At 33.9% G+C, this 22,605-nt stretch overlaps 1 protein-coding gene across 2 annotated transcripts in view; it reads right to left on the bottom strand.

Moving 5' to 3' along the window:
• Positions 1-2,639: 2,639 nt before the first annotated feature.
• LOC110370003 (G-protein coupled receptor dmsr-1) overlaps positions 2,640-22,605 on the bottom strand; it is a 41,571-nt gene continuing 21,605 nt past the window's right edge. Inside the window, exons 4-6 of one of the 2 annotated variants that reach the window (XR_002429221.3) lie at positions 16,647-16,813; positions 14,286-14,363; positions 2,640-3,320 (exon numbers count right to left, since the gene is read on the bottom strand). Coding sequence is in view for 1 of the 2 variants with exons in the window: in XM_021325687.3 (XP_021181362.2) it covers positions 3,271-3,320; positions 14,286-14,363; positions 16,637-16,813 (305 nt within the window). In the remaining variant the exon portion in view is untranslated. Of the gene's footprint in view, positions 3,321-14,285; positions 14,364-16,636; positions 16,814-22,605 lie in introns of both variants that reach the window. The other variant, XM_021325687.3, reaches the window with a different exon arrangement.

The raw sequence follows: 22,605 nt of genomic DNA, 5'->3' as shown, positions 1-22,605 counted from the left end.
AAGTAATCTGGGCGTTACATCCAAAATTCGAACGTTCTCGGAATTGATTCACAGGGTTCCTAGTAAACGGAGAACACTACATATGATCGGAAAATCATAAACCTTTTTTTTAATGTTCCAGTAATTCATGGCGGAGATATTTCATAAGAAGTCCAGCTTTATTGTAGTATTCTGCCTTTTAAAATAAAGAATATTATTCAGTGTCAGTTTAAGGATAAAAATTTCATATGTTATCCTTCTCACTTATTATGAATTTAAAAAATTTGAAAATTTGCTCGTAAAAACACAGCTATGTGTTCCTACAAAAGTAAATACAGCTCATAATTAATACGAATCTGTTATGCAGTTAATTTAACCGCGAGTGGTTTCAATTCAGATTCCGGATACAGTTATAAAATCAACAGTGTTAAATGAGACAAAGCCATGGAGATCAAAATGACTAGCGGAGAGTTCATTACGCAAAATTTCCTAAGAAGTAGCACGCTCAAATGAGGGTGTTCGGTCGACGAGGGATGTTACTAGCTCCCCACTGACACGCCTTTCTGGACCCCGTCCATTTTTTTCAAAATAACAGGACCGGTAATTAAGACCAATCTTTGAGAGATAGGTTTTGAGTAACGAGTATTCGGGTGCCGATTTATTAGAGTAAATGATCATGCTTGCCGTACGATGCGTGACCTCGAAGAAGGTGCCTGACCTACCTTCTTTATGGTATCTCCGCTATCTTTCCTTCCTCCGTGTTCCGGATACAGTTATAAAACCAACAATGTTAAATAGGGCAAAGCAATATACTCTCCATGCAGACTATTTGCTCACTAGTGTAAGTCCTAACTGAAACGTTCGATGTACTATTTTATGTTCTTAGTTTTATCCGATAAATACGATTATACCTTGAGGCTACTTGTATAAGCTTCGTTCTAATTAAAATTCTAGACTAAAATCAATTAAAATTCAGCTAAGTTTAGCTCTCCTATATTGAAGAGTTATTTATATTTTTTATTACTCTTTTTTCAAAATAAATAATTTACGAAGGGATTGCTAGCGTGTTTTTACTTATTTTATTTACTTAATTATAGGAATACTTTGTTAATTTAATTTGATAGGTCCTTTAAAACTAATTATTTCAGTTATCCTGCTCGAGTTCAGTGTACAAGTGTACATATATATTGGTTTATATTTTATTAAAAACTCAATTTTACTCGATTGTATTAATGTATAGATACCTAACAAAAATGAAACAATCTCTGACTTAAATAACTTTTAGATAATATCATTAAAACTTTTCTCGAGAAAGTAGAGAAGATTGGTATTGATTTCAGTTCCATAATTGGAATATGATAGTTTATTTTTAAACGAATCTAAAGGTTTAAGATTATGACAATTTTTAAATTACATAATCATGAATATGTACCAATAGGTAATATTTATATTTATATATTGTATTGTTATATTCGCCTACGCCTTTGTGTGATTCAATCCTTTTGTATCTGGGTCTTTGACTTCCAAAGCCGATGTACCCTAGCTAGACAAAGTTAACCACGTAAATGAATTTCGAGTATTTGGATTGGCAAAACCATTATCTGAACAGCAAAGAGAAACAATGATCAAAGTGAGTTTGATTGATCTCAAGCGTTGTATTCGTGAGCGGCAGAACAGTGGGCTATTCCCTTTGTCTCCAACTGATGTACCTCGTAAATAAGCACTAGTGGGTACGTACATTTAATGGATTAGTTTTACTCGCGTGGGATTCAATGAGTGGCATGAAGTGTAAAATCATTGTAATAAGTAACTTTGGCAATAGCCTGTAATTTTTCGTCAAAATAGACTGTGAAACCTACCCGGATTCCCACTAAGGGTTAGACAAAGATGTACCTTTGGTACCGACGGGATTTTTTGCTAGTCATAAGGTGTATTCCTCCCATGCTAGCCATTGGTGTCTGTAACCAAACTATAACTAAGAATTACTTACCTACCTAAGCTCGGATTTGAAGGCCCCTTTTGAGCTCATACTTTCTTACCAGTTGCGCTGATGATATACTTACACCGAAATAAAAATATTTCTATAAGGAGCTTACATTTAGATGAGAGAACTGTTACCTTTAATCAAAGTGAACCGTTGATTTGACGCTTGAGTGACATTTAAACCCCTACGTTGCTACTTGCTAACACTCATGTTACCAAACCAATTCATTTAATCTTTACAAATTTTATCCATGTTTTCCGAGGCATCTATCTATTTTTTGCAGATAAACTCATAAACGACTTATTAGATTTTCATGTGGTTTTCACCAATCAAAATTGATCTCCCTGCGAAACATACAATATCTTACGTTCGTATCGTTACTTTCACAAAGAACGATATTTTACTAATTATTATTTTACGATGTACGTTGAGTAGTTATGTCTAATTTATTTAATAACAGTTTGTGTTGGTTGCTGCATTACAAGCAGAAAGCGGGGGATTGTCAGTGATTGATCGAAGTGTCGACTAACTTAACAACTTTTAGTTTTATCGTAACATTCCGACACTTTGAGGGACTTCCGACATTTTACTCCATCCCATTTTTGTCCTGCTCCTCTTGTTGTCCTAATTACTTTTGGGTTATTTTTGAGTTATGGAGGGAGGGTAAAATAAACAATTTAATAGAAAATTAATCGGTTTAATATGATAATAATGGTGCGAACAATGAACACGTAGGTTTTACCTTTTACATTCAACTTTGGTACATGCTTTGGTGGCTAAGCTGTAAGGTACATTACACTAAAATGTTCGATAAGAGCAGATCAGCATACATCGAAAGAAACACCTTAATTTTTTACATTATTTATATAAAAATGCAATTTTATTTGACAATTATAATATAAATTCGTTACAATATTCACAAACAACATAATTGTCTATCAGAGAAATTCGATATAAATGCAAATGTTCACAAAAGTAATAAAGTATTTACATTTAAAAATTATGCATATCATTGGACCCTAAGTAAAACTACATTAATCCGTTCTACAATAGTTTTAATAATTAAAAAATAACGTTGTAAAAATATTTACAGTTTAAATTGTAACAGTTTGAAGAAGTTAGTTTTTGCGTCACGGCTCATAAGACGCAAAAACTAAGTTACAAATCTATTTAATTAAGATACAAATTACAATGTTATTCCTAGCTTTGGCTTAAAATATTTACATAATTATTATCTAGTAACGTGTGACTACGGCTTAGAATGGTAATTATTAGAATTCTTATGATAGCTACCTATAAAATAAATGCTACTTAGGATTGTGAATTACGCTGTCGAAGTTGTAGAGAGCAATTGTACCTGAAACAAAAAACACTATTAGCAAGCATAAATTAACCTTAAAATAATATGTACCAACCAATTAAATACTAGGTACTGTTTAACAAAAATAACGTTTCATTTAAAAACGTATTTTTATAATCGAATTTCTTTGGTATGCTCCATATTCTGCATTTTTATTTTAAAATTAACGAATACGTGATTTTTCTCTCTCCCTCGTGTGTATTTTATTCCGGATAACGTATTCCTGACTGAAAACAAACGTTTTTGAGCATACAATACTGGCAGATCTGAAAGCTGTACAAAATAGCGTTTCTGAAAAAGCATGTAGGCTTAAATCTGCAGTAGACACCTCCGAATATAAATACTATTGAAAATATTGACAGAAATAGACGGGCAAACGTATGCCTTTGTGTTATTTTTGTATGTGTCAGTCGTTATTTGTAAAGAGTAAGTTAAAATTATAACCTTTAATCTAAAGTTAGTCGTCATAATCAAAATATTATCGAGGCTATCGATTTCTATGTGTGTAGTAACCTACCTATCTTATGTATTTAATCTTAATATTGACTAGTTCGTATATTTACACACCTACACGTGTAGGGACCTCTGAAGACCGATGAAATTCCTTCACTATCCTAGATTACAGTCTACATTTTTAATAGAATAGGCTTCAAAATATCAGAGCTACGAAGACAAGATAACATACCTGAAGTTAGAACCTAAAAGGAACGCAAAGGAACATTTGGCTTTTTAACTACAAGAAAATGATGTAGCTATAAATACAGGCTTATCTTGGCCAACTATCGTACAGTTTGTATTGATCGCAACGACCCACAGTTTTGATCCACTTTAATTTCCTTATTGAATAGAATCAGAACCAAAACACGATCCGTCTATGTCACCAAAATATACATTTTACGTAAAGATATAAATAGGAGTATTTTTCATCTAACACTTTTGATCGAGTGGTTTCAGATTATAGAGAGACTAAATCAATGTCCTTTCGTTTAAACGAGACTTTAAATTAAGCTGACTAACTACTACTAGACTAATTTCTGTTCTAGTATTACTCAGACCGTTAAGAGAGAGTAAATACTTGGATAGAATGTTAAATGGTTTTGCTACATAATTAATAGGTTTTCTGTATCGTTTAAATTAAAACGTTAATATAGTTAAGGATAGCTTGTAGTGCCTACACTCCTGTAAGTGTATATTATCTAGTGAATTCTAGTGTTTAATTTAATATGGAATAGTAGATCTGCCTATGGCTTTGTCTCGAGTAAGTGGTACTGTCACACATTTAATACATAAACAATAATAAAGTACTGTGTCGTTTTGTAAAATAACGTTTAGTTTCAAAACCAGCCTTGAATTAACAAATAGCTTTATAAATTAAAATTAATGACTTTAAAATGTCCTTTATTACTTTAATACAAAACTAACAAACATGCCATAAGTCATGTAGCACAAAACTAATATTGCAAATGTCTGCCCTCGGTGAGTAATCAACACACAAGGACTCGTATTTCCTAAAGCTTATTTTAATGTAATTACTCCCCATAGTGTACCTTTGCTGGCCAATTCCACCATAAATTAAAACAATGGGTACAAGGCTACTGCAAACCCTATTAACAAACCTTTTTGTCTCGCTGTGTTATCTTAAAAAACACGATTCATTAAAAGGGTGAAATCTCAGAAGGCAGTGACGAGCGATGCGCAAAGGCTTAAAAAGCATTCCCGCTGCGAATTATCACCTTACAATTCTGTGCCTTATCGCTAAAGGAAATGTTTTCCTTATTGCCGTAAACTTTTATCAGCCGTAAAACAAAATGCTACCCCTCCATTTATAAATAATTTGAAGTTTATTCTTTGGAAGATAGGATTAAAATGCTCAATTGTTATCTAATACTCGTCAGACGTCTGCGCCTTTAATTTGATACGTCTTTCCAGTCTTGTGATTAAAAGATTAGACAGCAGGTCTTTTTGTATAAGTTATTTTCGCAATAGGCAATACATGATAAAATAGTCGAAGCTTAAAATAACAGTTTCAAATACCTAAGAGTTCTTTCGAAGACTAATATTTTCTGAAAATAAAGAGAAAATAGCCTTCGCCATAAAAATGAACAAGCTTCCTTTTATAAATTGACGTTTCACATTAAAATATAAATTGCTATATTTATGAGTAAAGGATAGGTACTGAAGAAAATGCATCAAATTCAACGGAATTTAAATTCTTCAGAAAATTGCATCGTTATCATAACGTTCAGTTATTGAAGCTTAGAATTTTCAAGTTTTATTTTTCGTTTATTGCCTCCGATAGAAGTTAGTTGCAGGTATTTTTTATTTACCAAGCTATTTAAAACTTGTATACAAAATCCACGGTTCTTATTAATAATAATACCAATAGTTTATTTCATTCTCAATAAGTTATTTTGTTCTTAACTCCCAAAAAATAAAATAATTGCCTATAATTAAGTAGTATCTCCGTGATTATCAATTAAGACCGCCTACATCCACATTGAAGTACCTACCTAATTACCTATTGTAGGTAGTTGCTCAAACTTAAAATATATTTCATTATCTTTCATCAAAATAGATTTTAATAATGTAGTGAAACGATAATATTATCTGAACCAAAAAATCTATTGAAAAGTACAATATTCTCTTTACTTAAGTCTTCACGTGTCTGCAAAGCGTTTTTATTAGAAATTCCACTTGAGTGCCAATAACTTTGATATTAAATGGTGATTTACACTTATATCAACACTATGCTTTATCTTACTAACATTAGAAATCAAAGTCTGTAAAGAAGTTTAGTATGCATGTGGGTTTGTCTCAAGCTAGTCTATGGATTAAATCAACAATACAGTTTAATACTTATATTTTTATTCTTTTTATCCGTGTGTGAAAAATACTTGTTCAGGGACTCGTGTGAATTTGCTAGTATCTTATAATCTCGCAGTCTTCTTTAATTCAAAATTAATGTCAATATTTTTTCGAGAGAATATCAGAATATTTGCAAAACAACACTTCTCCTCATGATGACGTTCGTTATAATAATACGCAGTCCTAAAAATCTTAACAGTTTTTTTAAACCAAAAAGATCCCAGATTTGTGCGCCTAGTAATAACATTAGATTAACCCTTATTTTAATAGGCGTAGGTCCGTCGCATAAATTGTTTTTAGCACTTAGGACCTTAATGGCGTGACTTATTTTTATTTTCGTCTATAATTTTGTGTTATGGCTCATAGCGTAAAAGTGGGTTGCGGAAAATATTGCTTGCGTCCGCCGCAAGTGTCACGTAACGTGCAATCACGTTGGAAAGCTTACAGGTTTAAGTGACTTTAGACGTTGCAATCAGGATCCAATAAGTATAGAGAAGTTCAGTAGTGTGTTATTAGATTCTTTGGAACAGGAGATAAAAATATTACACATTGTTCAAATCCTAAATGAGATGGTTAATTTTGTGCCATTAGTTATTTTAGTAACTGGGTTGAGGGACAGATAGGCAGTCGCTTCTTGTAAAGCTCTGGTACTCAGCTGAATTCGGTTAGACTGGAAGCCGATCCCAACATAGTTGGGAAAAGGCTCGGAAGATGATGAGTTATTTTAGTAATCATAATTTTCCTGCCTGTCTTCTTCTTCCATATCCTTTTACACATGTTACACTTCGTCTCACACACAAACGTATATTTATTATCCTGTCTCTTCATTGTAACTCACTAATTAATCTTGCTCCAAAGTCATTTGAGCCATGTCGATTCGATTGTGAAGCCAACAAATCACAACGCAATTGGAACACCTAAATAATGCAATATGCAGGTCGAAAATGACCGAAGTAATGCGGATGTACTGCGGTAGCTAATTACGTTCGTATCTAATCCACAGAGGAAAACAGAATACAATACATTATTAATGTTTTCGATTGCAATCTCAGTGAACTATTTCCAAATAGCATAGCTATGTTATTGGATTTTGCATTCTATCACATTACATAGGTATTAGATTTGCACTAGGTATAAACTAATTTATCTCATTTCTAGTAGTAGTCAATACATATTTCCAATATAGCCTAAAAAGCCTATTGGCCCGTTGTTTTGGAAATACTCAATTCATGTAATGAACTAGAGAGAATGGAATTTAGATTAGATGGATTATTTTATGTACTCCTAGTAGGTATTGGTTATTTTAATCCCGATGATATTTAAGGATCTGATCATTTATGAAACTTTTCTATATAACCTACTTAAAAAAATTGCTCTAACTTGATCTGATAAAACTTTTTAGACCTATTGTGATCTTGTTAAAATTTTGAATGCTCCTCAAATATATTTCATAACATAATTTTGATAAACTGAAATTCCTTTGATGCATTATGAATATTATGATCAATGTCAAATATTGAAATCCTATGTATGTAGGTAGATTTGTTACAACCACTAAGTTACCAATTATATATGTGTATAGGTATGGTTTCATACCCAAGCCATAAACTCAATATATGGTCTTTGATTACTATTTCGGAAGACAAACACCTTAGTTATAATAGTGTTTGTCTTTGAAACTTGAGGCATGGTTCCCAGAAATTAATTATACATTAAGATCGAGATAGAAAGGAGAAACAATAGTATCCTAACTCAATATAATAATAATAATAATTTTCGAGAGGCCAAAAACATCAGTGAATAGATTTAATAAAATCTATTCACAGTTTCCAGAAGTATAATAATACTTCAAAATTCATATAGATAAAACAGCTCATGTTTTAATCATCACTGAGATGATATCTCACATCAGCAATTAAAATATTCTATCCTTACTGCAACCACATCTCAACTTATTGCAGTTTAACACAGTTATTCTCGTCTGCTTCAAATATCATAGAAAAGAGAAGATGAAGTTTTTGATAAAGTTGGCTGAAAATTTCTCCAGTTTAAACGCACAAGTTATACGGGAAATAGCTGCAACTTTTCCAATGTGCATGGTGCATGCTGTCAATGACATGCATATAAAATAAGCACGGAACGACATACGATCTCATAAAGTAGACTTTTATTATTTTCTATTTAATATAAAAATGCTTTGTGAGGGACACAGATGCTTTTTATGAAAGATCAACAAATAGTTTCGGAGTTTCTCTATTTTATTGACATGTATGGGATAATGAAAAAAAAGTATTTTCTATTCACAAAGTGAATCTATTTTTACCGTATCGTAACTTTTGACAAAATTATGAATTTTTATACATAGTATATTATTAGTATCTTTTACTTTGTTTCATATAACATTTTATGGACAATATTTATTTGAGTTATATATTAACTGTTTGTTTTGCCATGCTGGTACGAAATTATATTCACAAGAGTGCCACTTCAGTTAGCTTGTAGAATTTTCTTAATATTTTGCTCAATAATATAATGAATGCCTTATTGTGTTGCGTAATTGCCAACCATTCAATCATAAACTATCAATGATCTACCTACACAATATGTTTTCGTAAGAACCCTCTATCACTCAGTTACTAAGATTACTTTTATTTATTTTTATTATGAAAAATCATAAACGAACCTTTTATAAAAATAAATTACAAAGTCAAATGTTTTTCTCTCACAATTAATAATAATATCGATAGCAATAAAATACAAAATGGCGTACCTATTTGTACTAAATGGATTATAGCAAGACCCTGTGCGTCGATTTCACGTAGCCAAGCAATAAAGCCGGGCGTAACGCGAGGGACTTGTAAACCATCGACAACCAGTAAATATTAGGTACGAGTCTAGCACTAAGTAAAGGAGGCCGTATACTTGCGATAGTTTATAAAGGTATAGAGTAATTTTCTCCAAATAGTTTTGCTAAAATACGAATATTGTATGAAAGAAAAATCAAGACAAAATATATTGAAAAAAATGGCGGCTCCGTGATCAGAATTCTTTTCTTACATCGATAACCTTCTGTTTATTTATTTTGCTCAATATATGTTTTTGGAAACACACTATCTACTGATATGTAGCAACAAATGTGACACAAGAACTAATGTACCTAAGTATTTTTGAAAGTTTTGCTAAATAAGTAGAATATTTTAAGAAAACAACGGGAATTAAAAATCAAGTCGACTTCGAAGAAACTTCGCGGAATGCATTAAGAACTATTCGATAAATGATGGCCAGGAAAACTTTTCTTCCAACAAGAAAAAGAAAACCTGAGAGTTTTAAGAAAATCAGGGCAATGTTTTTGCACCGAAGGTTATTCAAATTTTGGAATGTTAATTAGCTAGTTATCTTAGGTAAAATCATTACGTGTACACAGATAACTCTTTCTGCCTGAAAAAGTATTTCAACCATCAAGTTGAAACTGAGAAAAACTGCTAAACTACTAGGTACTGAACTAACAGTTTATACTGAGGAAAAAGCGGGAGCTAAAGAAGCTTTTATGGTTATGCTCCAAAGTGAGGAAATATCCCGATTTATGAAACTGACACTGGGTAGGTGTCAGTTTCAGAAAAAGAATTATAAGTCACTGGTGATAGACACTTCGCAACTATTATACTGAAGTCATTAATAAACTACATATGGTGATTGTAATATGATTACCAGAGTAACCACGTCATTCAAACAACCATGTTTAGCAAAGCTTTGGATCATTGTTTGTCGAACACACATGTTAACTGACGTTCATGCCATCGGTGCACATAAACGTATAAACATCAATTATGCAAATGCTTTGAATTACTATTCCGTGTAACTAGATGATGTATTAGGTGTAATTATTATCGATATATTCAATATAGTGCAGAAACCATTGAACTGCATACAAATACAGCCAGATTTCACGGAAGATTAGGTATATATCTATTTTCATATTGGATTTCAGGTTTTTATTTGAAAACTGAGGCCAACAAAATATTGTTTTACTACTAAACTAGTATTATACTAAAATTCTATCTAAATGCGGTAAATAATAAATACTTAGTCATCCTTCCATCGATACAAACGCAAGGCAGTTATTTCCTTTGCTACATTGTTTTCGCTAATTAAAGAACAATAAAAATAAATGGTTCAATTTAGCAAGAGACCTATTCAAGACAATAACATAGGCAGAATACAATTTTCAAAACGAAATTACGAAAACAATGTTTTCTAACGAATTGGTATAGATAGTTCAACTCAGATTTGCGCGCGGCCCTATGTGTGCGTCGGCTTGTAAATATACAACTTTCATTCGTGTGACAGTGACGTCGTCCGAGGATGACGTGTTCTTATCGCTTTTTGTTATGGGTACAGTCGCTTACGAAAATACTAGTTATTCACGGAGAAATTATTAAGGAGAAACAACATTCAAAGCTTTTTATTATTAAATATAGTTTTTCATTATTTTCGTCTTTTCAAATTTACATTAATAATAATAAACTTCTTTATTCAGATAACTGAGATCCATACATTAGGTACATAAACAATACAATTAATATATAATAGTAAGCAGGGACTTAGTCCTCTGCACTAATTTCCACGTAAGCGGGCAGTCGTGTCTACTTGCTATAGCACTCAAGATGCTGTGGCGACTTCCACGCAACCGACTGATGAAGGATGCGGTCTTTTTACGCCATATTGCTGCAAAGCCATCTGTGTGTGCATCAGCAAACATGGCTGATGCGCTACAGAAACGTGGAAGCCGCAACAGTGCCCTGAACGCGTTATTAAATTGGACCCGCAGAGCACTGTATGTTCTCTGAGTATAGTTAGCCCACAGAGCTCCCGTGTACAGTGAGGTACAGTACGCTTTGAATAATGTAATTTTAACTGCGTCTGTACAACGGGAGAATCTGCGCGCCAACATATTCGCCGGAACTGACAATGCTCTGCGTTCCCTCTCCAAATCGACGTCATCTTTCAAATCGTCGGTGACCCAATGTCCAAGGTATTTAAATTGGCACACTCTTGTTAAGGCTTCACCATTTAGGTAAAGTGGTTGTACTGGTGGACTTTTGGGACCCGATTTAAAAGCCATATACACTGTCTTTTTTACATTATATGTAAGACCATGTGAAGTGACAAAAGACTCACAAACTGCAAGCAACTTCCGGAGAGCTCCGATTGAGGGGGCCAGCAGCACCATGTCGTCCGCGTAGCTGAAGTTGTTACAACAAACACCATCAATGTAGCAGCCGACATGCATGCCACTGAGCTCCTCAACCAGGGCGTTTACGTTTACACATTGACAGTATCTAAGAAATAAATGAGGTGAAATATCTAAGATGATTTAAATACTCCTTACATATTTTCTAGCTCGGGGTACGCAGACAATAAATATAATAATGTAAACAAAATGTGTGGGGAATTAAAAAAAAATATATTGCTTCACATAATGTCGACCAAAATAAGACGGAAATAATGAAACTCATAAATGAACGTATAAGTCAAATTGATGAAGGGATGTTGGGTAATACTTGTCGACATGTAAGAAAAAAGAAGAATGCTATAGACATTTTGATATGGAGTCAGAATTTATAATTCACCTTGGAGAGTAGCGAATCCGAAAATTCATCATTTGATTTTTAAGTAGCGATTTAGAATCATTATAAATAAATAAACATTAAATTACGTATAGTTCGGCCGTTCAGAGAATGCGTTCCTGACACCTATCAGTTAGTCAGGACTAGTGATGGGCACAACATAACACTGAGTTCGTTACCGTTCCCCCAAAATAAACCGCCGCATTATTTTAAGATTATTTTCGTTTTAAATTGGCGGAATCATTTAAAATTTATATTTTAGTTATTTAAGTGGAAACCAAAAAAAGGTAATATTCATATAATAAAATCGTTTTATTTATTCTTTGTTACAAAGTTACAATCTGTATTTCTATGCAATAAAGTAAGTACATTGAATTGAATGTGCGTACAGAATATTAATCAGACTCCGATTCGCTTGAGGAGGTGGTGTTTTCATCATCATCTTCGCCTACGTGTATAATTATATTAGGTATTATCAATAACAGAATCAATCCTGATATCTCGGTCAAAATCTTCCAAAATCAGGTTTTTAGAGCTCTACCTCACTGGGACGCCATGGCGACGTCGCCAGCGGCACAGGTCTGGCTACTTCTGGCATCCAAATGTCGCCAAGTCGAGTGGCCATGGCGTCTCGACAGTCAATTGTTTACGTCGTCGCTCAAGAAATTGCAAGCTGACTGGCGACCACATTGGCGACTGTGTGAGGGAGGTGCGCTTTACCGTGTACATTATAGTGGCTACTGTGGCCACGTCGCCAAGTTGCCACGGTAGCCAGAAGCCACATAGGGAACTGTAGCTCGTGGCCACGCCTCCAATTTGGCGACGTTGCCAAACCGTCGCCAAGTGAGTTAGGTTCCATACATTTCAATACTAACTGCTTGGATACGTAGCCGGCGACGTCGCCATTGGCGTCCTAATGAGGCAGGGCACTTAGTCTTAGCGCACGAAACGACAACAAACGACTATTTAGCGTCACAAAATGACGGCCCATGATGCCATTTGGGGTTACCATTATCAACCTTAATATAAAAATGCTACTTTCTTTCGCGCGTTCAGTTTGATCATAGTTTTATTTTTATATTTCATAAAAGTTATCCTATAGTCCATTATTTTCAAATTCTTAAAAAGAAAAACAAAACGTATTATTTTATATTATAAGTATAACTGTATAAGAACCATCAACCAGAACAGATTACGATACTTGCCTGTTATTTTTAGCACAGCACTACAAATATAAAGCGCTGACATAACCTTGTAATAGCGCAGTATAGATTTAGAAAAATATTGTTTACCAAGTTATTTGACACTCAATTTGGCACAAAATTACAACACTCATTGATTATTATTGATATAATAATGTTGTTTTAATGCTCAACAATTGTTAAAACGATAAACAACCAGCAAAAATATTTGTATCGTACTGCAACGCCATTACAAAGTTACGTCGTCAGTTCAATCGCGATGTGTCAGAAACGCATTCTCTGAGCGGCCGAACTATAATAACTGTTTTTCTTTAAACACCCGTATGCAACCCCTAGATAACTGTATTTGTACCCGACTGTACCTCTTGTCACGCACACAAAGTCACTGTATATGTACAAGGGTTACCCACACATAAGGCCGCGCGCACGACTGAGTTGAACTTACTATACTCACAGGTACTCACGCGTATTATTTCTTAGAAGCACTTAGTAAAATATTGCTTGACACAAAGTAACTGCTCTGATAACTATGTGTGGGTGTATATCCGTCGTGCTTACTTTAAGACAAAAAAATATTCAATGTATTTACAGCTCATTAAATATGTAATAGATAGATAATATGCTCCATTTATTTCCTTACACTTTCTTTTCCATTAGCTTTCATAACTTGACAAGTTATATGTGTATTCAGTTAAATACAATTCTCTCTACATTATTACGAGTAAAAACCCGGCATTTTTAAATTAAAAGTGTTTTTTTGTGATTGTACATAATTAATCTCTCTGTTTTTCATTTGGTAACCACACGAGAATACTTTAATAATTGGCATTTACGAAACTTAGTTCTGGTTTAACATTAAGCATTAAAAATACTAAGGTTTCCTTGTAACAATACTAAAAACAACTGACACTATTGGGACCTAATTCAGTTGAACACTAATGAAGTAACTGCGCAGATGGGATAATAAACATTCATTAAACTGTTATTATCAACTGAATAACTCATGTTTTTTTAATTTATTTTTCTAATTTTTTTGCATTTTGAATAATTCAAGAGTTTCAACTACATCGAACTTAACTTCTTCACTGTCCACGAAACAAAGACAATAGTTAAACAGTCGGTGTGTATCACATATGACTAATGGGACAGGGAAGTTATTAAAAAAAGTCTTACTAATATAAACGTAAGAGCATCTATAGCAACTATTTAACACATCTTCATATAAGAATACACCATAAAATTAACTTATCTAATGATCTTTCACTCACCTGTATCGTTATTTATATAATACTCTCTTCTACCACCCTTATGAGGGTGGGAATTTGGCGCTATAGCGGCCCGGTGACCTGCGAACCAAATACAATTCAGTTAATGGACACCGGCCATTGTGACGTCATCACCTAATCCCACAGATGGATGTTACAACTAATTATAATCCCATCATCCTTTGAACAATATGGATCACAGGAGCGAGATCCTTCGCTGATATCCGACTGAGAGTCGAATGGGATGGCTTAGCGATTCTCAATCAATTTAACGTATGTGAGTATATATGTCTCAGGGATGATACTTGGTAAGTACGTGACACGTGATGTTCTAATTAATGAAATTAGTACTTCATGTGTCATATTACTGTTGGTACTCTTATCTTTTTAATAACACCAAAGGACTAAAAAAAAAGTTATCAGTGAAGTACTAAAATTCATATTGCATGTAAATTCATGTAATCCATAATGGTGGAAAAAACCTTGATGACGTGATATATTTAAGTATCGTTCTTCCTGTAACAGATACCGATACTTTTATAAAACGATAATCTTTTAATCTCTTTGTGTTTAAAAGCTGAACGTGTTTTGATTGCTCTTATGTGGCGCTATCTTTGAACAAATATTTATTAAAACGATTCATTTATGTGTCATACATGTTGCTTCCTTTTTGATCCTTGAGCCTTAATTGGTTAAGTTATGTCATTATTGGTGAAGGATTTATTTCATCTTTTTCATAAAAGCTTACCTTAAAAGCTTTTTATTTTCGCTCATTTTAATAGTCATATTTGGCTCTCATTTACTATAAGATCATTATTTTTTCGTAGGTACCTTTATAATATTTTTTTGTTATTTTGCGTTCATCGACTTCAAGACTGTATTTCAATATATCTTTAAAATCCTTTTTAGTTTACGGTCTGCTAAAGGCCCTGAGTTTCGTCGTAACAAATTGTTCGGACAAAGGTTTTCACAAATTATCAAGTTCATTAAGCAAATACAGCCTTTGAAGAAAACATTAATTCTGCTATCTTGATAGCTCTTGAAATCAAACAACTTGAAAGTCTGACAACTATGATTCGAATATAAGTTTCAGATTTCATGAGTAAGAGCTAGACCAAATGGTGCTTTTATGTTACACGTAGTGACCTTACGTCATTAAAACTATTTTCAGAACAAGAGTAAGAAAATGTTTTCAGTACAAAACATGAAACAACTTTATTATTTTGATCCCTCAAGTCTGGTGGACTATTGTTATACTCATGTAGTTGATTCTGTTTAGATATTCTAGTCTTATAAAATCCATTAGGCATATTATTTTGATACCACATGGAAACACACGATGTCAAAACGAATTAAAAGTTGGAACAACCCCTTTGCTTGTATTCCAAGAGTATTGTTTGTAGACTGACTCACCAATCATTGGAGTGCAGTTCGACCTGAGTTCTGAGTGTTGACCAAAGAATAGACAATCCATTCAAAGTGACTGATCAATGTTCAACCTCAAAGGCAGAGGTATTTGGTTGCCTGAAGGCGTGAGCATTGTTTTGGAAACTATAGCTTCGCAGCTTTCATTCGACCGTTTAATCGATTCAGATTCTAGATAGAATCTTCTATTCAATTACAAACGCTATAGCAGCATAAAGGATTAGTCAAAAGCTTTGCGCACAACAGTGGTTACTTTTCACAAAATTTATCGTCGTAAGACCCCCTCTTAATCACGTTTTGAATGCACTGGAGAGCAATGGATCCGGTTTATTTTACGTGAGAAGTAAATAATAAAATAATAACTCAACTATACACCGTGACTTTTTAGTCGTCTTACAAAGGTGGTCCACTCAATCTATCCGACATAAAATACCACTAGACACGATTATTAATTTTATAGCCTTACTTAATTAAGATAATAGGTGCAAAGAAAAATACTGAAAAAAAAAAATGTTTACGTATCAAACGGTAGAAAGTAGGTACCTTCCCAACGCGCCGCGATCCATTGATACAAGATTCGGGCATCGCTCACAACAGGGTGTTCTTATAATCTACGTCATGCATCATAATAATGAATTAATTTTTATTTTTAAATTATTCAAATTTCATAACTATTTTTTTTTTTGAACGTTTACTAGTCATTGGATACATGAAGTGGGCTGCCGTACCAGACGACTAAAAAGTCACGGTGTATAATGTATTCTCTACTCAACAAACTATGTTACTATCGGATAAAAAAATCTTTTTTCTAACTGACCCAGATTCAATGCCACCCATTACAATACAACAAATCCCATAACCCTAGCCCATGTTACGTTACACACAGATTCACGAACATGTAACATTGATAACAAACTAATTGTCCTAACATTGTGATACCTGCGTGGTCGGTTCTAACTTATTAGCTAGTTTGGCTGGCTCCTCGGCGGCTGACAGCATACGTCTGGCCAGCCGAGCGAAGGTGCAGCGGAACTGCCGGCTCATGCTGCAGTAGAGGACGAAGTTCACTGATGACGTGAACAGTGCTAGCACGTCCATCAGGTCACCTGCGGAAGAAAAAAGGGCTTTAGTAATTCGTCTACATAAAAGAAGATTTATTTAGATACTAGCATAGCTTAACAGATTTTTAATTTTCAGTTAGTGATCGCAAGGGGTATTTACTAGTTTAACCAAAGGGTATTGGTTGCCCGGGTAACTGGGTTGAGGAGGTCAGATAAGCAGTCGCTTCTCGTAAAGCTTGGTACTCAGCTGCATCCGGTTAGACTGGAAGCTGACCCTAACATAGTTGGGATAAAAGCTCGGAGGATGGATGGAATCGCCAGGGGAAAGGCTCACCAACATAATTATTGCATTCAATACCTATTTATGTATAATATGGAAAATACACACAGGAAATATATTTAAAGGATCGAAGCCGATTGCTATCGTCGATAAATTAAAAAGACGAAAGATCTCGTCAGGCAGGTCCCTACTCTTCACCTGAGACGCAAAAGGGGGATTATTGTTATTATAACAATATATTTTGAAGGAGATTATGTCTGCTATCGAAAATATACAGACAAGAATAACAAGATAAGGCGGATTACCTACATCTTGTAACCAAAAGCGGTGGGAATATTTCATAGAACAAAGATTATATTTAAGTTTTTCATTGCAAAGTTTTATTTCAAAAATAATGTGAAAAACTAACGCGAAACAAAAACAGGCCAACAAAGTGACGATAATTCGTAACTATTTCGGTAACAAAAAGATAAAAGTAAAACAAAGTAGAAAAATATTGGTCATCATATTAATCTTTATTTTGTTATCAGACTGGCTTTAGGAAGGTACTTTGTTACGAAAACAGTGAAAATTCCTTAGGATCTCCTTAGAGCCTGAAAAACTAAATTGGATTCCAGTTATTTGGAATTGGAATGCCATTTTTTCAAGCTAGGATTCTTTTCTTAGACGTTTCTTCGTGCCTTCATTTTAACCTTGAGAAAAACAGGTGTGTTTTTCTTTATGAATCCCTTAGAATTATTATCATAACATAGGTAACGGTTCGTTGTGTCATCGAATCTATTTGTGGCGTATATTTTTCAGGAAAATATGCCTATCCGTTCGGTTGATTGGCTCTTTTGGTTCACTGAGCTCTGTTTTGCACGAAAAAACTGCTGCTCCACGAATATTTTTGTCGGAAACTGAGCTATTGAGCAATATACGACAGGTAGGACCTATTAAAGTACTCACGAGCCTTTTGAGTATTATACTACCTATTTCACATCGAACTCAATTTGTAGATAGTGCGTAGTAGGTATTATTTTAGTTTTCTTTAACGAAACAGAGGCTAAGCCCCAAAAATTCCCGAGACTCACGCCTTTTAATCCAGGGCACGTAGATTTATTCTCAACAGATACGCAACAGTAGGATCATGTAGGTTACATTAAGCCCTACGCTCCCAGTGATTGTCTTTTATTTTACGACCCAAGAACATGACGCACAAGTATTTCCTTCGTAATAGTATGAAAGCTCCCAGAAGACCCACACAACACGCAATTAGTTTGAAAAGTCCTAATTGACCTAGATTCGGGCTGTTTCTTTCATGAAAGAAAACATCAATAAGTACATTATGACATAAAATTTAATTTAACGCGTTGGCGGTGCCAAACAAACTTCACTGGCATCGACTTACCCGTCAATTCTCAGTAAACTTTTTATATCGTTGAAAAGCTTTTTTTACTTTATAAGACATTTTTCAATCAGTGAGTTGGAAATTAAAGTCTTGACATCGACTTTGTTAATTAAGCATAATTTTAATACAACTTTGTTATCAAATTTGTTGTTGAGAGCGTGGTTGGCTCGTCAATGTAATGTATCGTACCTACTGCAGAACTTTACGACACACAAGTACAAGATATACCATTTCGTTAGGAACGTGTTTTGAATAACAAACAAAGAATATTTCTTGTATTTGCCTAGCGGGCACTAGCTTCCTATCTGTAATAGAATTTATGTGTCGTGTGTGGCCAACACTCGACTCCTCGAGTTATCCTTATTCATAGTGTTATGTATTATATCTGCACGACTTATGTAGTACCTACTTTCTTTTACGACAATCCGATAAGGGAAAGTTATTTACGTTTATTCTCAAGTTATATACACGATACGAAACACTACGAAAATCTAAATAAGCTCTGGACTAGATTTTCCGAAAGTATTAATATAACTCCATGTATTTTAAGACCTTGTGTGACAGTTTTACTTTAGAAACATCTGTAGCGAACTCTTTTTCAGTCAGTGATGATAAACCGATCTTGGGTACGTACTTTAATCCGCTTATTTGTTGAATATATTCGATTTCTTTGCAAGAGGATTTAAAAAATACAGTGACGAGATACTTAAGCAAATCTTTTTGTTATTCACTGGCGCAGAAATTCAATGCAGAATCTGTTTTCGTATAGCCAACGAGGATTTTTTTCATACATTTTTATTTTGTGTTTTGTCGGCGTTTGTAGAATTCGACAGCAAAATCCTTTGAAATCTCTGAAAATGAACATTTACACGAACATGATATTCATTAAAACGATACCTCATTAATTATGAGCGCTACCAAAAAGCACATTTATTTTCATTCGGCTTCAGAGAGGTCTGTATCATAAATTCATGTGCTGAAATAAGATGCAGAACCGTTGAACCGAGAGCACATTTATTCAGTCATTCACGAATGTCCGCTCTGTAGTTGAAGGTAATTGCATCGTTAAAATAATGCGCTAAAGCTGCAGTTGATCCGGCAGAAGTTGTATGAGCGAGGCCGGCTTACGACACGATCCCTTTCAGACTTGAATGAGCACGTTGTGGCATGCCATGACTGACTAGATACTAAACAACTTTTTAAGGATTAAAATACAGCCTTACAGTACAAAAACATAACAGTTAGACGCAGATATTTTTGTGTATTTCAGAAACTGAAAATAAAATCAATAACTACGCAATTCGGGATGGCGATATACCTAAATGCTTGTATATGTGTACTTTCCATATCATTATTATATGGTTTTAACGGGTATTCGCGCCATTCAAACACGCACTGAGCCAAAAAATATGAATGCAATGAAAAGAAAAAGTACGTGAAAGATGTAAAGAGGTTTTTCAATCCGCTCGGCCGAATCTTCCATTCAAAAACAAAATGGTTCACGAGTTGAATAAGACTGAGCTAATGGAAATTAGTTCGGATAAATTGAAAGCTCGTAAATAAGAATCTATTGCTCTCTGAATAACAACAATTTTTAATCAAGAGACGAAAGAAATAAATTAGTTTTACGTGAACGAAATTTTTTAAATAGTTGTATTTTACCGTTTTACATACCTACCTTAACATTTCAATAAATAAATCTTAGATTTTGAGTAAGGTTTTGGTCTGGTACCGATTTTCACAATTTAATTTTGCCTGAGAGAGTGTCAAAGAGCCATAAATTCAACAATGAAATTGACACAGTTTAATAAACGGTAGCAAGACTTAGGTATTGGCTTTATTTATTAGGCTCCACATAGGTTCCATTTAATGTTTCTGGATTGCGTCTGGGTGAACAATTTCGTACTAGCTATAGTTTCGAGGTTCATATACCATGAGTGTAGAAGCTGTAGTTTAAGGAATGTAGGTACTAACGTCATTCATATTTTAAATAGACGAGTATTCCCTTGTTTACATACTGACCTTATGCTAATTGGTTTTTATGCATAGAGCTTAAATTATGTTTGAATATTTGTGTAGTTCTATTTTCATACTCATTTGCAAGAAGATAAAAATATGTGGTGCTACTTTTTTCAGAAAATCTTTGTATTCATTTTTGTCAATTATCTTAATTGCTCGTTGCCAAGTCCAACTGGGTAGGCGCCAAAACACTCAGACCTTACTTGCATAACTCTATAAATTAATAAATTACCAACCGTATTCCCGCGGTTTCAACCGCGTCCCTTATGAATTACTGTCCGTACCCTGATAAAATATAACCTACATTACTCGGGAAGAGTGTAGCTTTCCAACAGTAACAGAATTTTTCGAATCAGTTCAGTATTTTTGGAGCCTTATGGATATACGACATGGGCTAAACAAACGAAAAAATTGTTTCCTCTTTATTATATTAGTATAGATTTGCAAACCATATGCATGAAAAGGAGTGAAACACTTACTATTCCCTAAAGTTTCATCTTCTTGGTCAGAACTAACAAGCTTACTAGACGAGACATCATGAGTTACGCAGCATGTTCTTGTTTCCTCTTATTTATTGCAAAACTTTACCCTAAATAACGTCTGATATATTGCGACGGACTAGAAACAGCTGTTCTTGTAGGTATGTAGTTTGTGATACATAGACATATTATGCATATTCTATGTGTGATATTAATGCAGATATGGGTCGTATGATAGGTTCTTACTACGATTGTGATGAAGAATGCATGGAGATGTTGCTGGTCAAAAAAGGCAAGGTAACTCTTTGGTAGGTAACTGTGTGAAATTACAGAAAAAAAATTGCTTATATTAATTTCAGCAGCCAATAATTCGGTGAAGAGCCTATCCAGTGGAATTTTATTTGAAAAATACGCAAATTAAATGAATACGCTTAATTCATGTGACCTTAATATCATTAAGTAATGAAGGCATAAGTACCTACTTTACCCATCCATTTCATATTCGAGCGACGGATAATTCTTCCATCTCTTGGGAAATTAGTTAATTTAGGTAACAGGCTTATTTTTCAACCGATGTGAAAGTTGAGACGTTTAATATTTACGAGGACAGTCCTGAAATTCGTACAAACACGTCTGTCTGTTATTCAGTACTGTATCATGAACTAGATACATAAACCGATCCAAAATGTACTAGGTCCAGTTAAACAAGTAACCTTCAAACTCTACACATGCACAAGATATTATGTTGTACTTGTATATGTCACTAACATTAGATACACAAAATGCATTCCTAGGTTACCTATAAGTATTCACATACCTACATAGTGAAAATAATCCAAAATTAATGTCGCAGAAAGAATTCACCCAACTGAAAACATGTGATATTCTGTTTTATTTTTAACCAAAACAACACTAAATGAAATGCTTTGTTATTCTGTAAGCAACGTTTCGTTTTTCAGCGATCAGACAGCTGACTGATTTTACTTCGCATTTTTTACGTTTTAAAAGATTTAAGAATATCATGAGTATTCATGGAAATGAGTCAAATAACTTTTTTGACTGAACAAAGAAGACCTTAGTAAGTTATTCCTAACATTACGTTTGGGATTTAACAACTAACAACAATAAACAAGGTCTTGCTCAATAAATAAACATTTTATTGCCAATTCAGTTTTTATTTGAGGTTTGAAACATAAACAAGTTTACGTACAGTCGTAACTGTTAAACCAAACCTGTGTGAAGAAACGGGTACCTATATAGTTTTAATGCGAAAGGTGATTACATACAGAAGGAATGCCGAGCCAGAATCGAGCTAAAACTAGCACATTTACCCAAATGTTTATATGTTACGGACAATAAATCGGTGTTACACTCTTTACAGTCGGAGTCAAGTACCCAATAAAACTAAATTGTATGCGGGCAAGCCCAGAATGTATTAGATTTGAATACCCACCCAAAACAATTACACCTGGATAATAGAAAACCATGACTATAAAGTCTACTACAAATGCGTATTTTATTAAGAACATCATGAATAAGTATATAAAATTCCAGTATTCATACAAGTAAAAATACTTTTTATTATTATTTTATTTGCATACACATGATAGAAAATAAATGTACGCTCATCGGCATTCGGCAAAAAACTGTCGATAAAATGTCGCTCGCC

Source organism: Helicoverpa armigera, chromosome 9 (genome assembly GCF_030705265.1).
Source record: "Helicoverpa armigera isolate CAAS_96S chromosome 9, ASM3070526v1, whole genome shotgun sequence".
NCBI classification, from domain to species: Eukaryota; Metazoa; Arthropoda; class Insecta; order Lepidoptera; family Noctuidae; genus Helicoverpa; species Helicoverpa armigera.
This window is presented reverse-complemented; position numbering and strand designations above follow the sequence as displayed.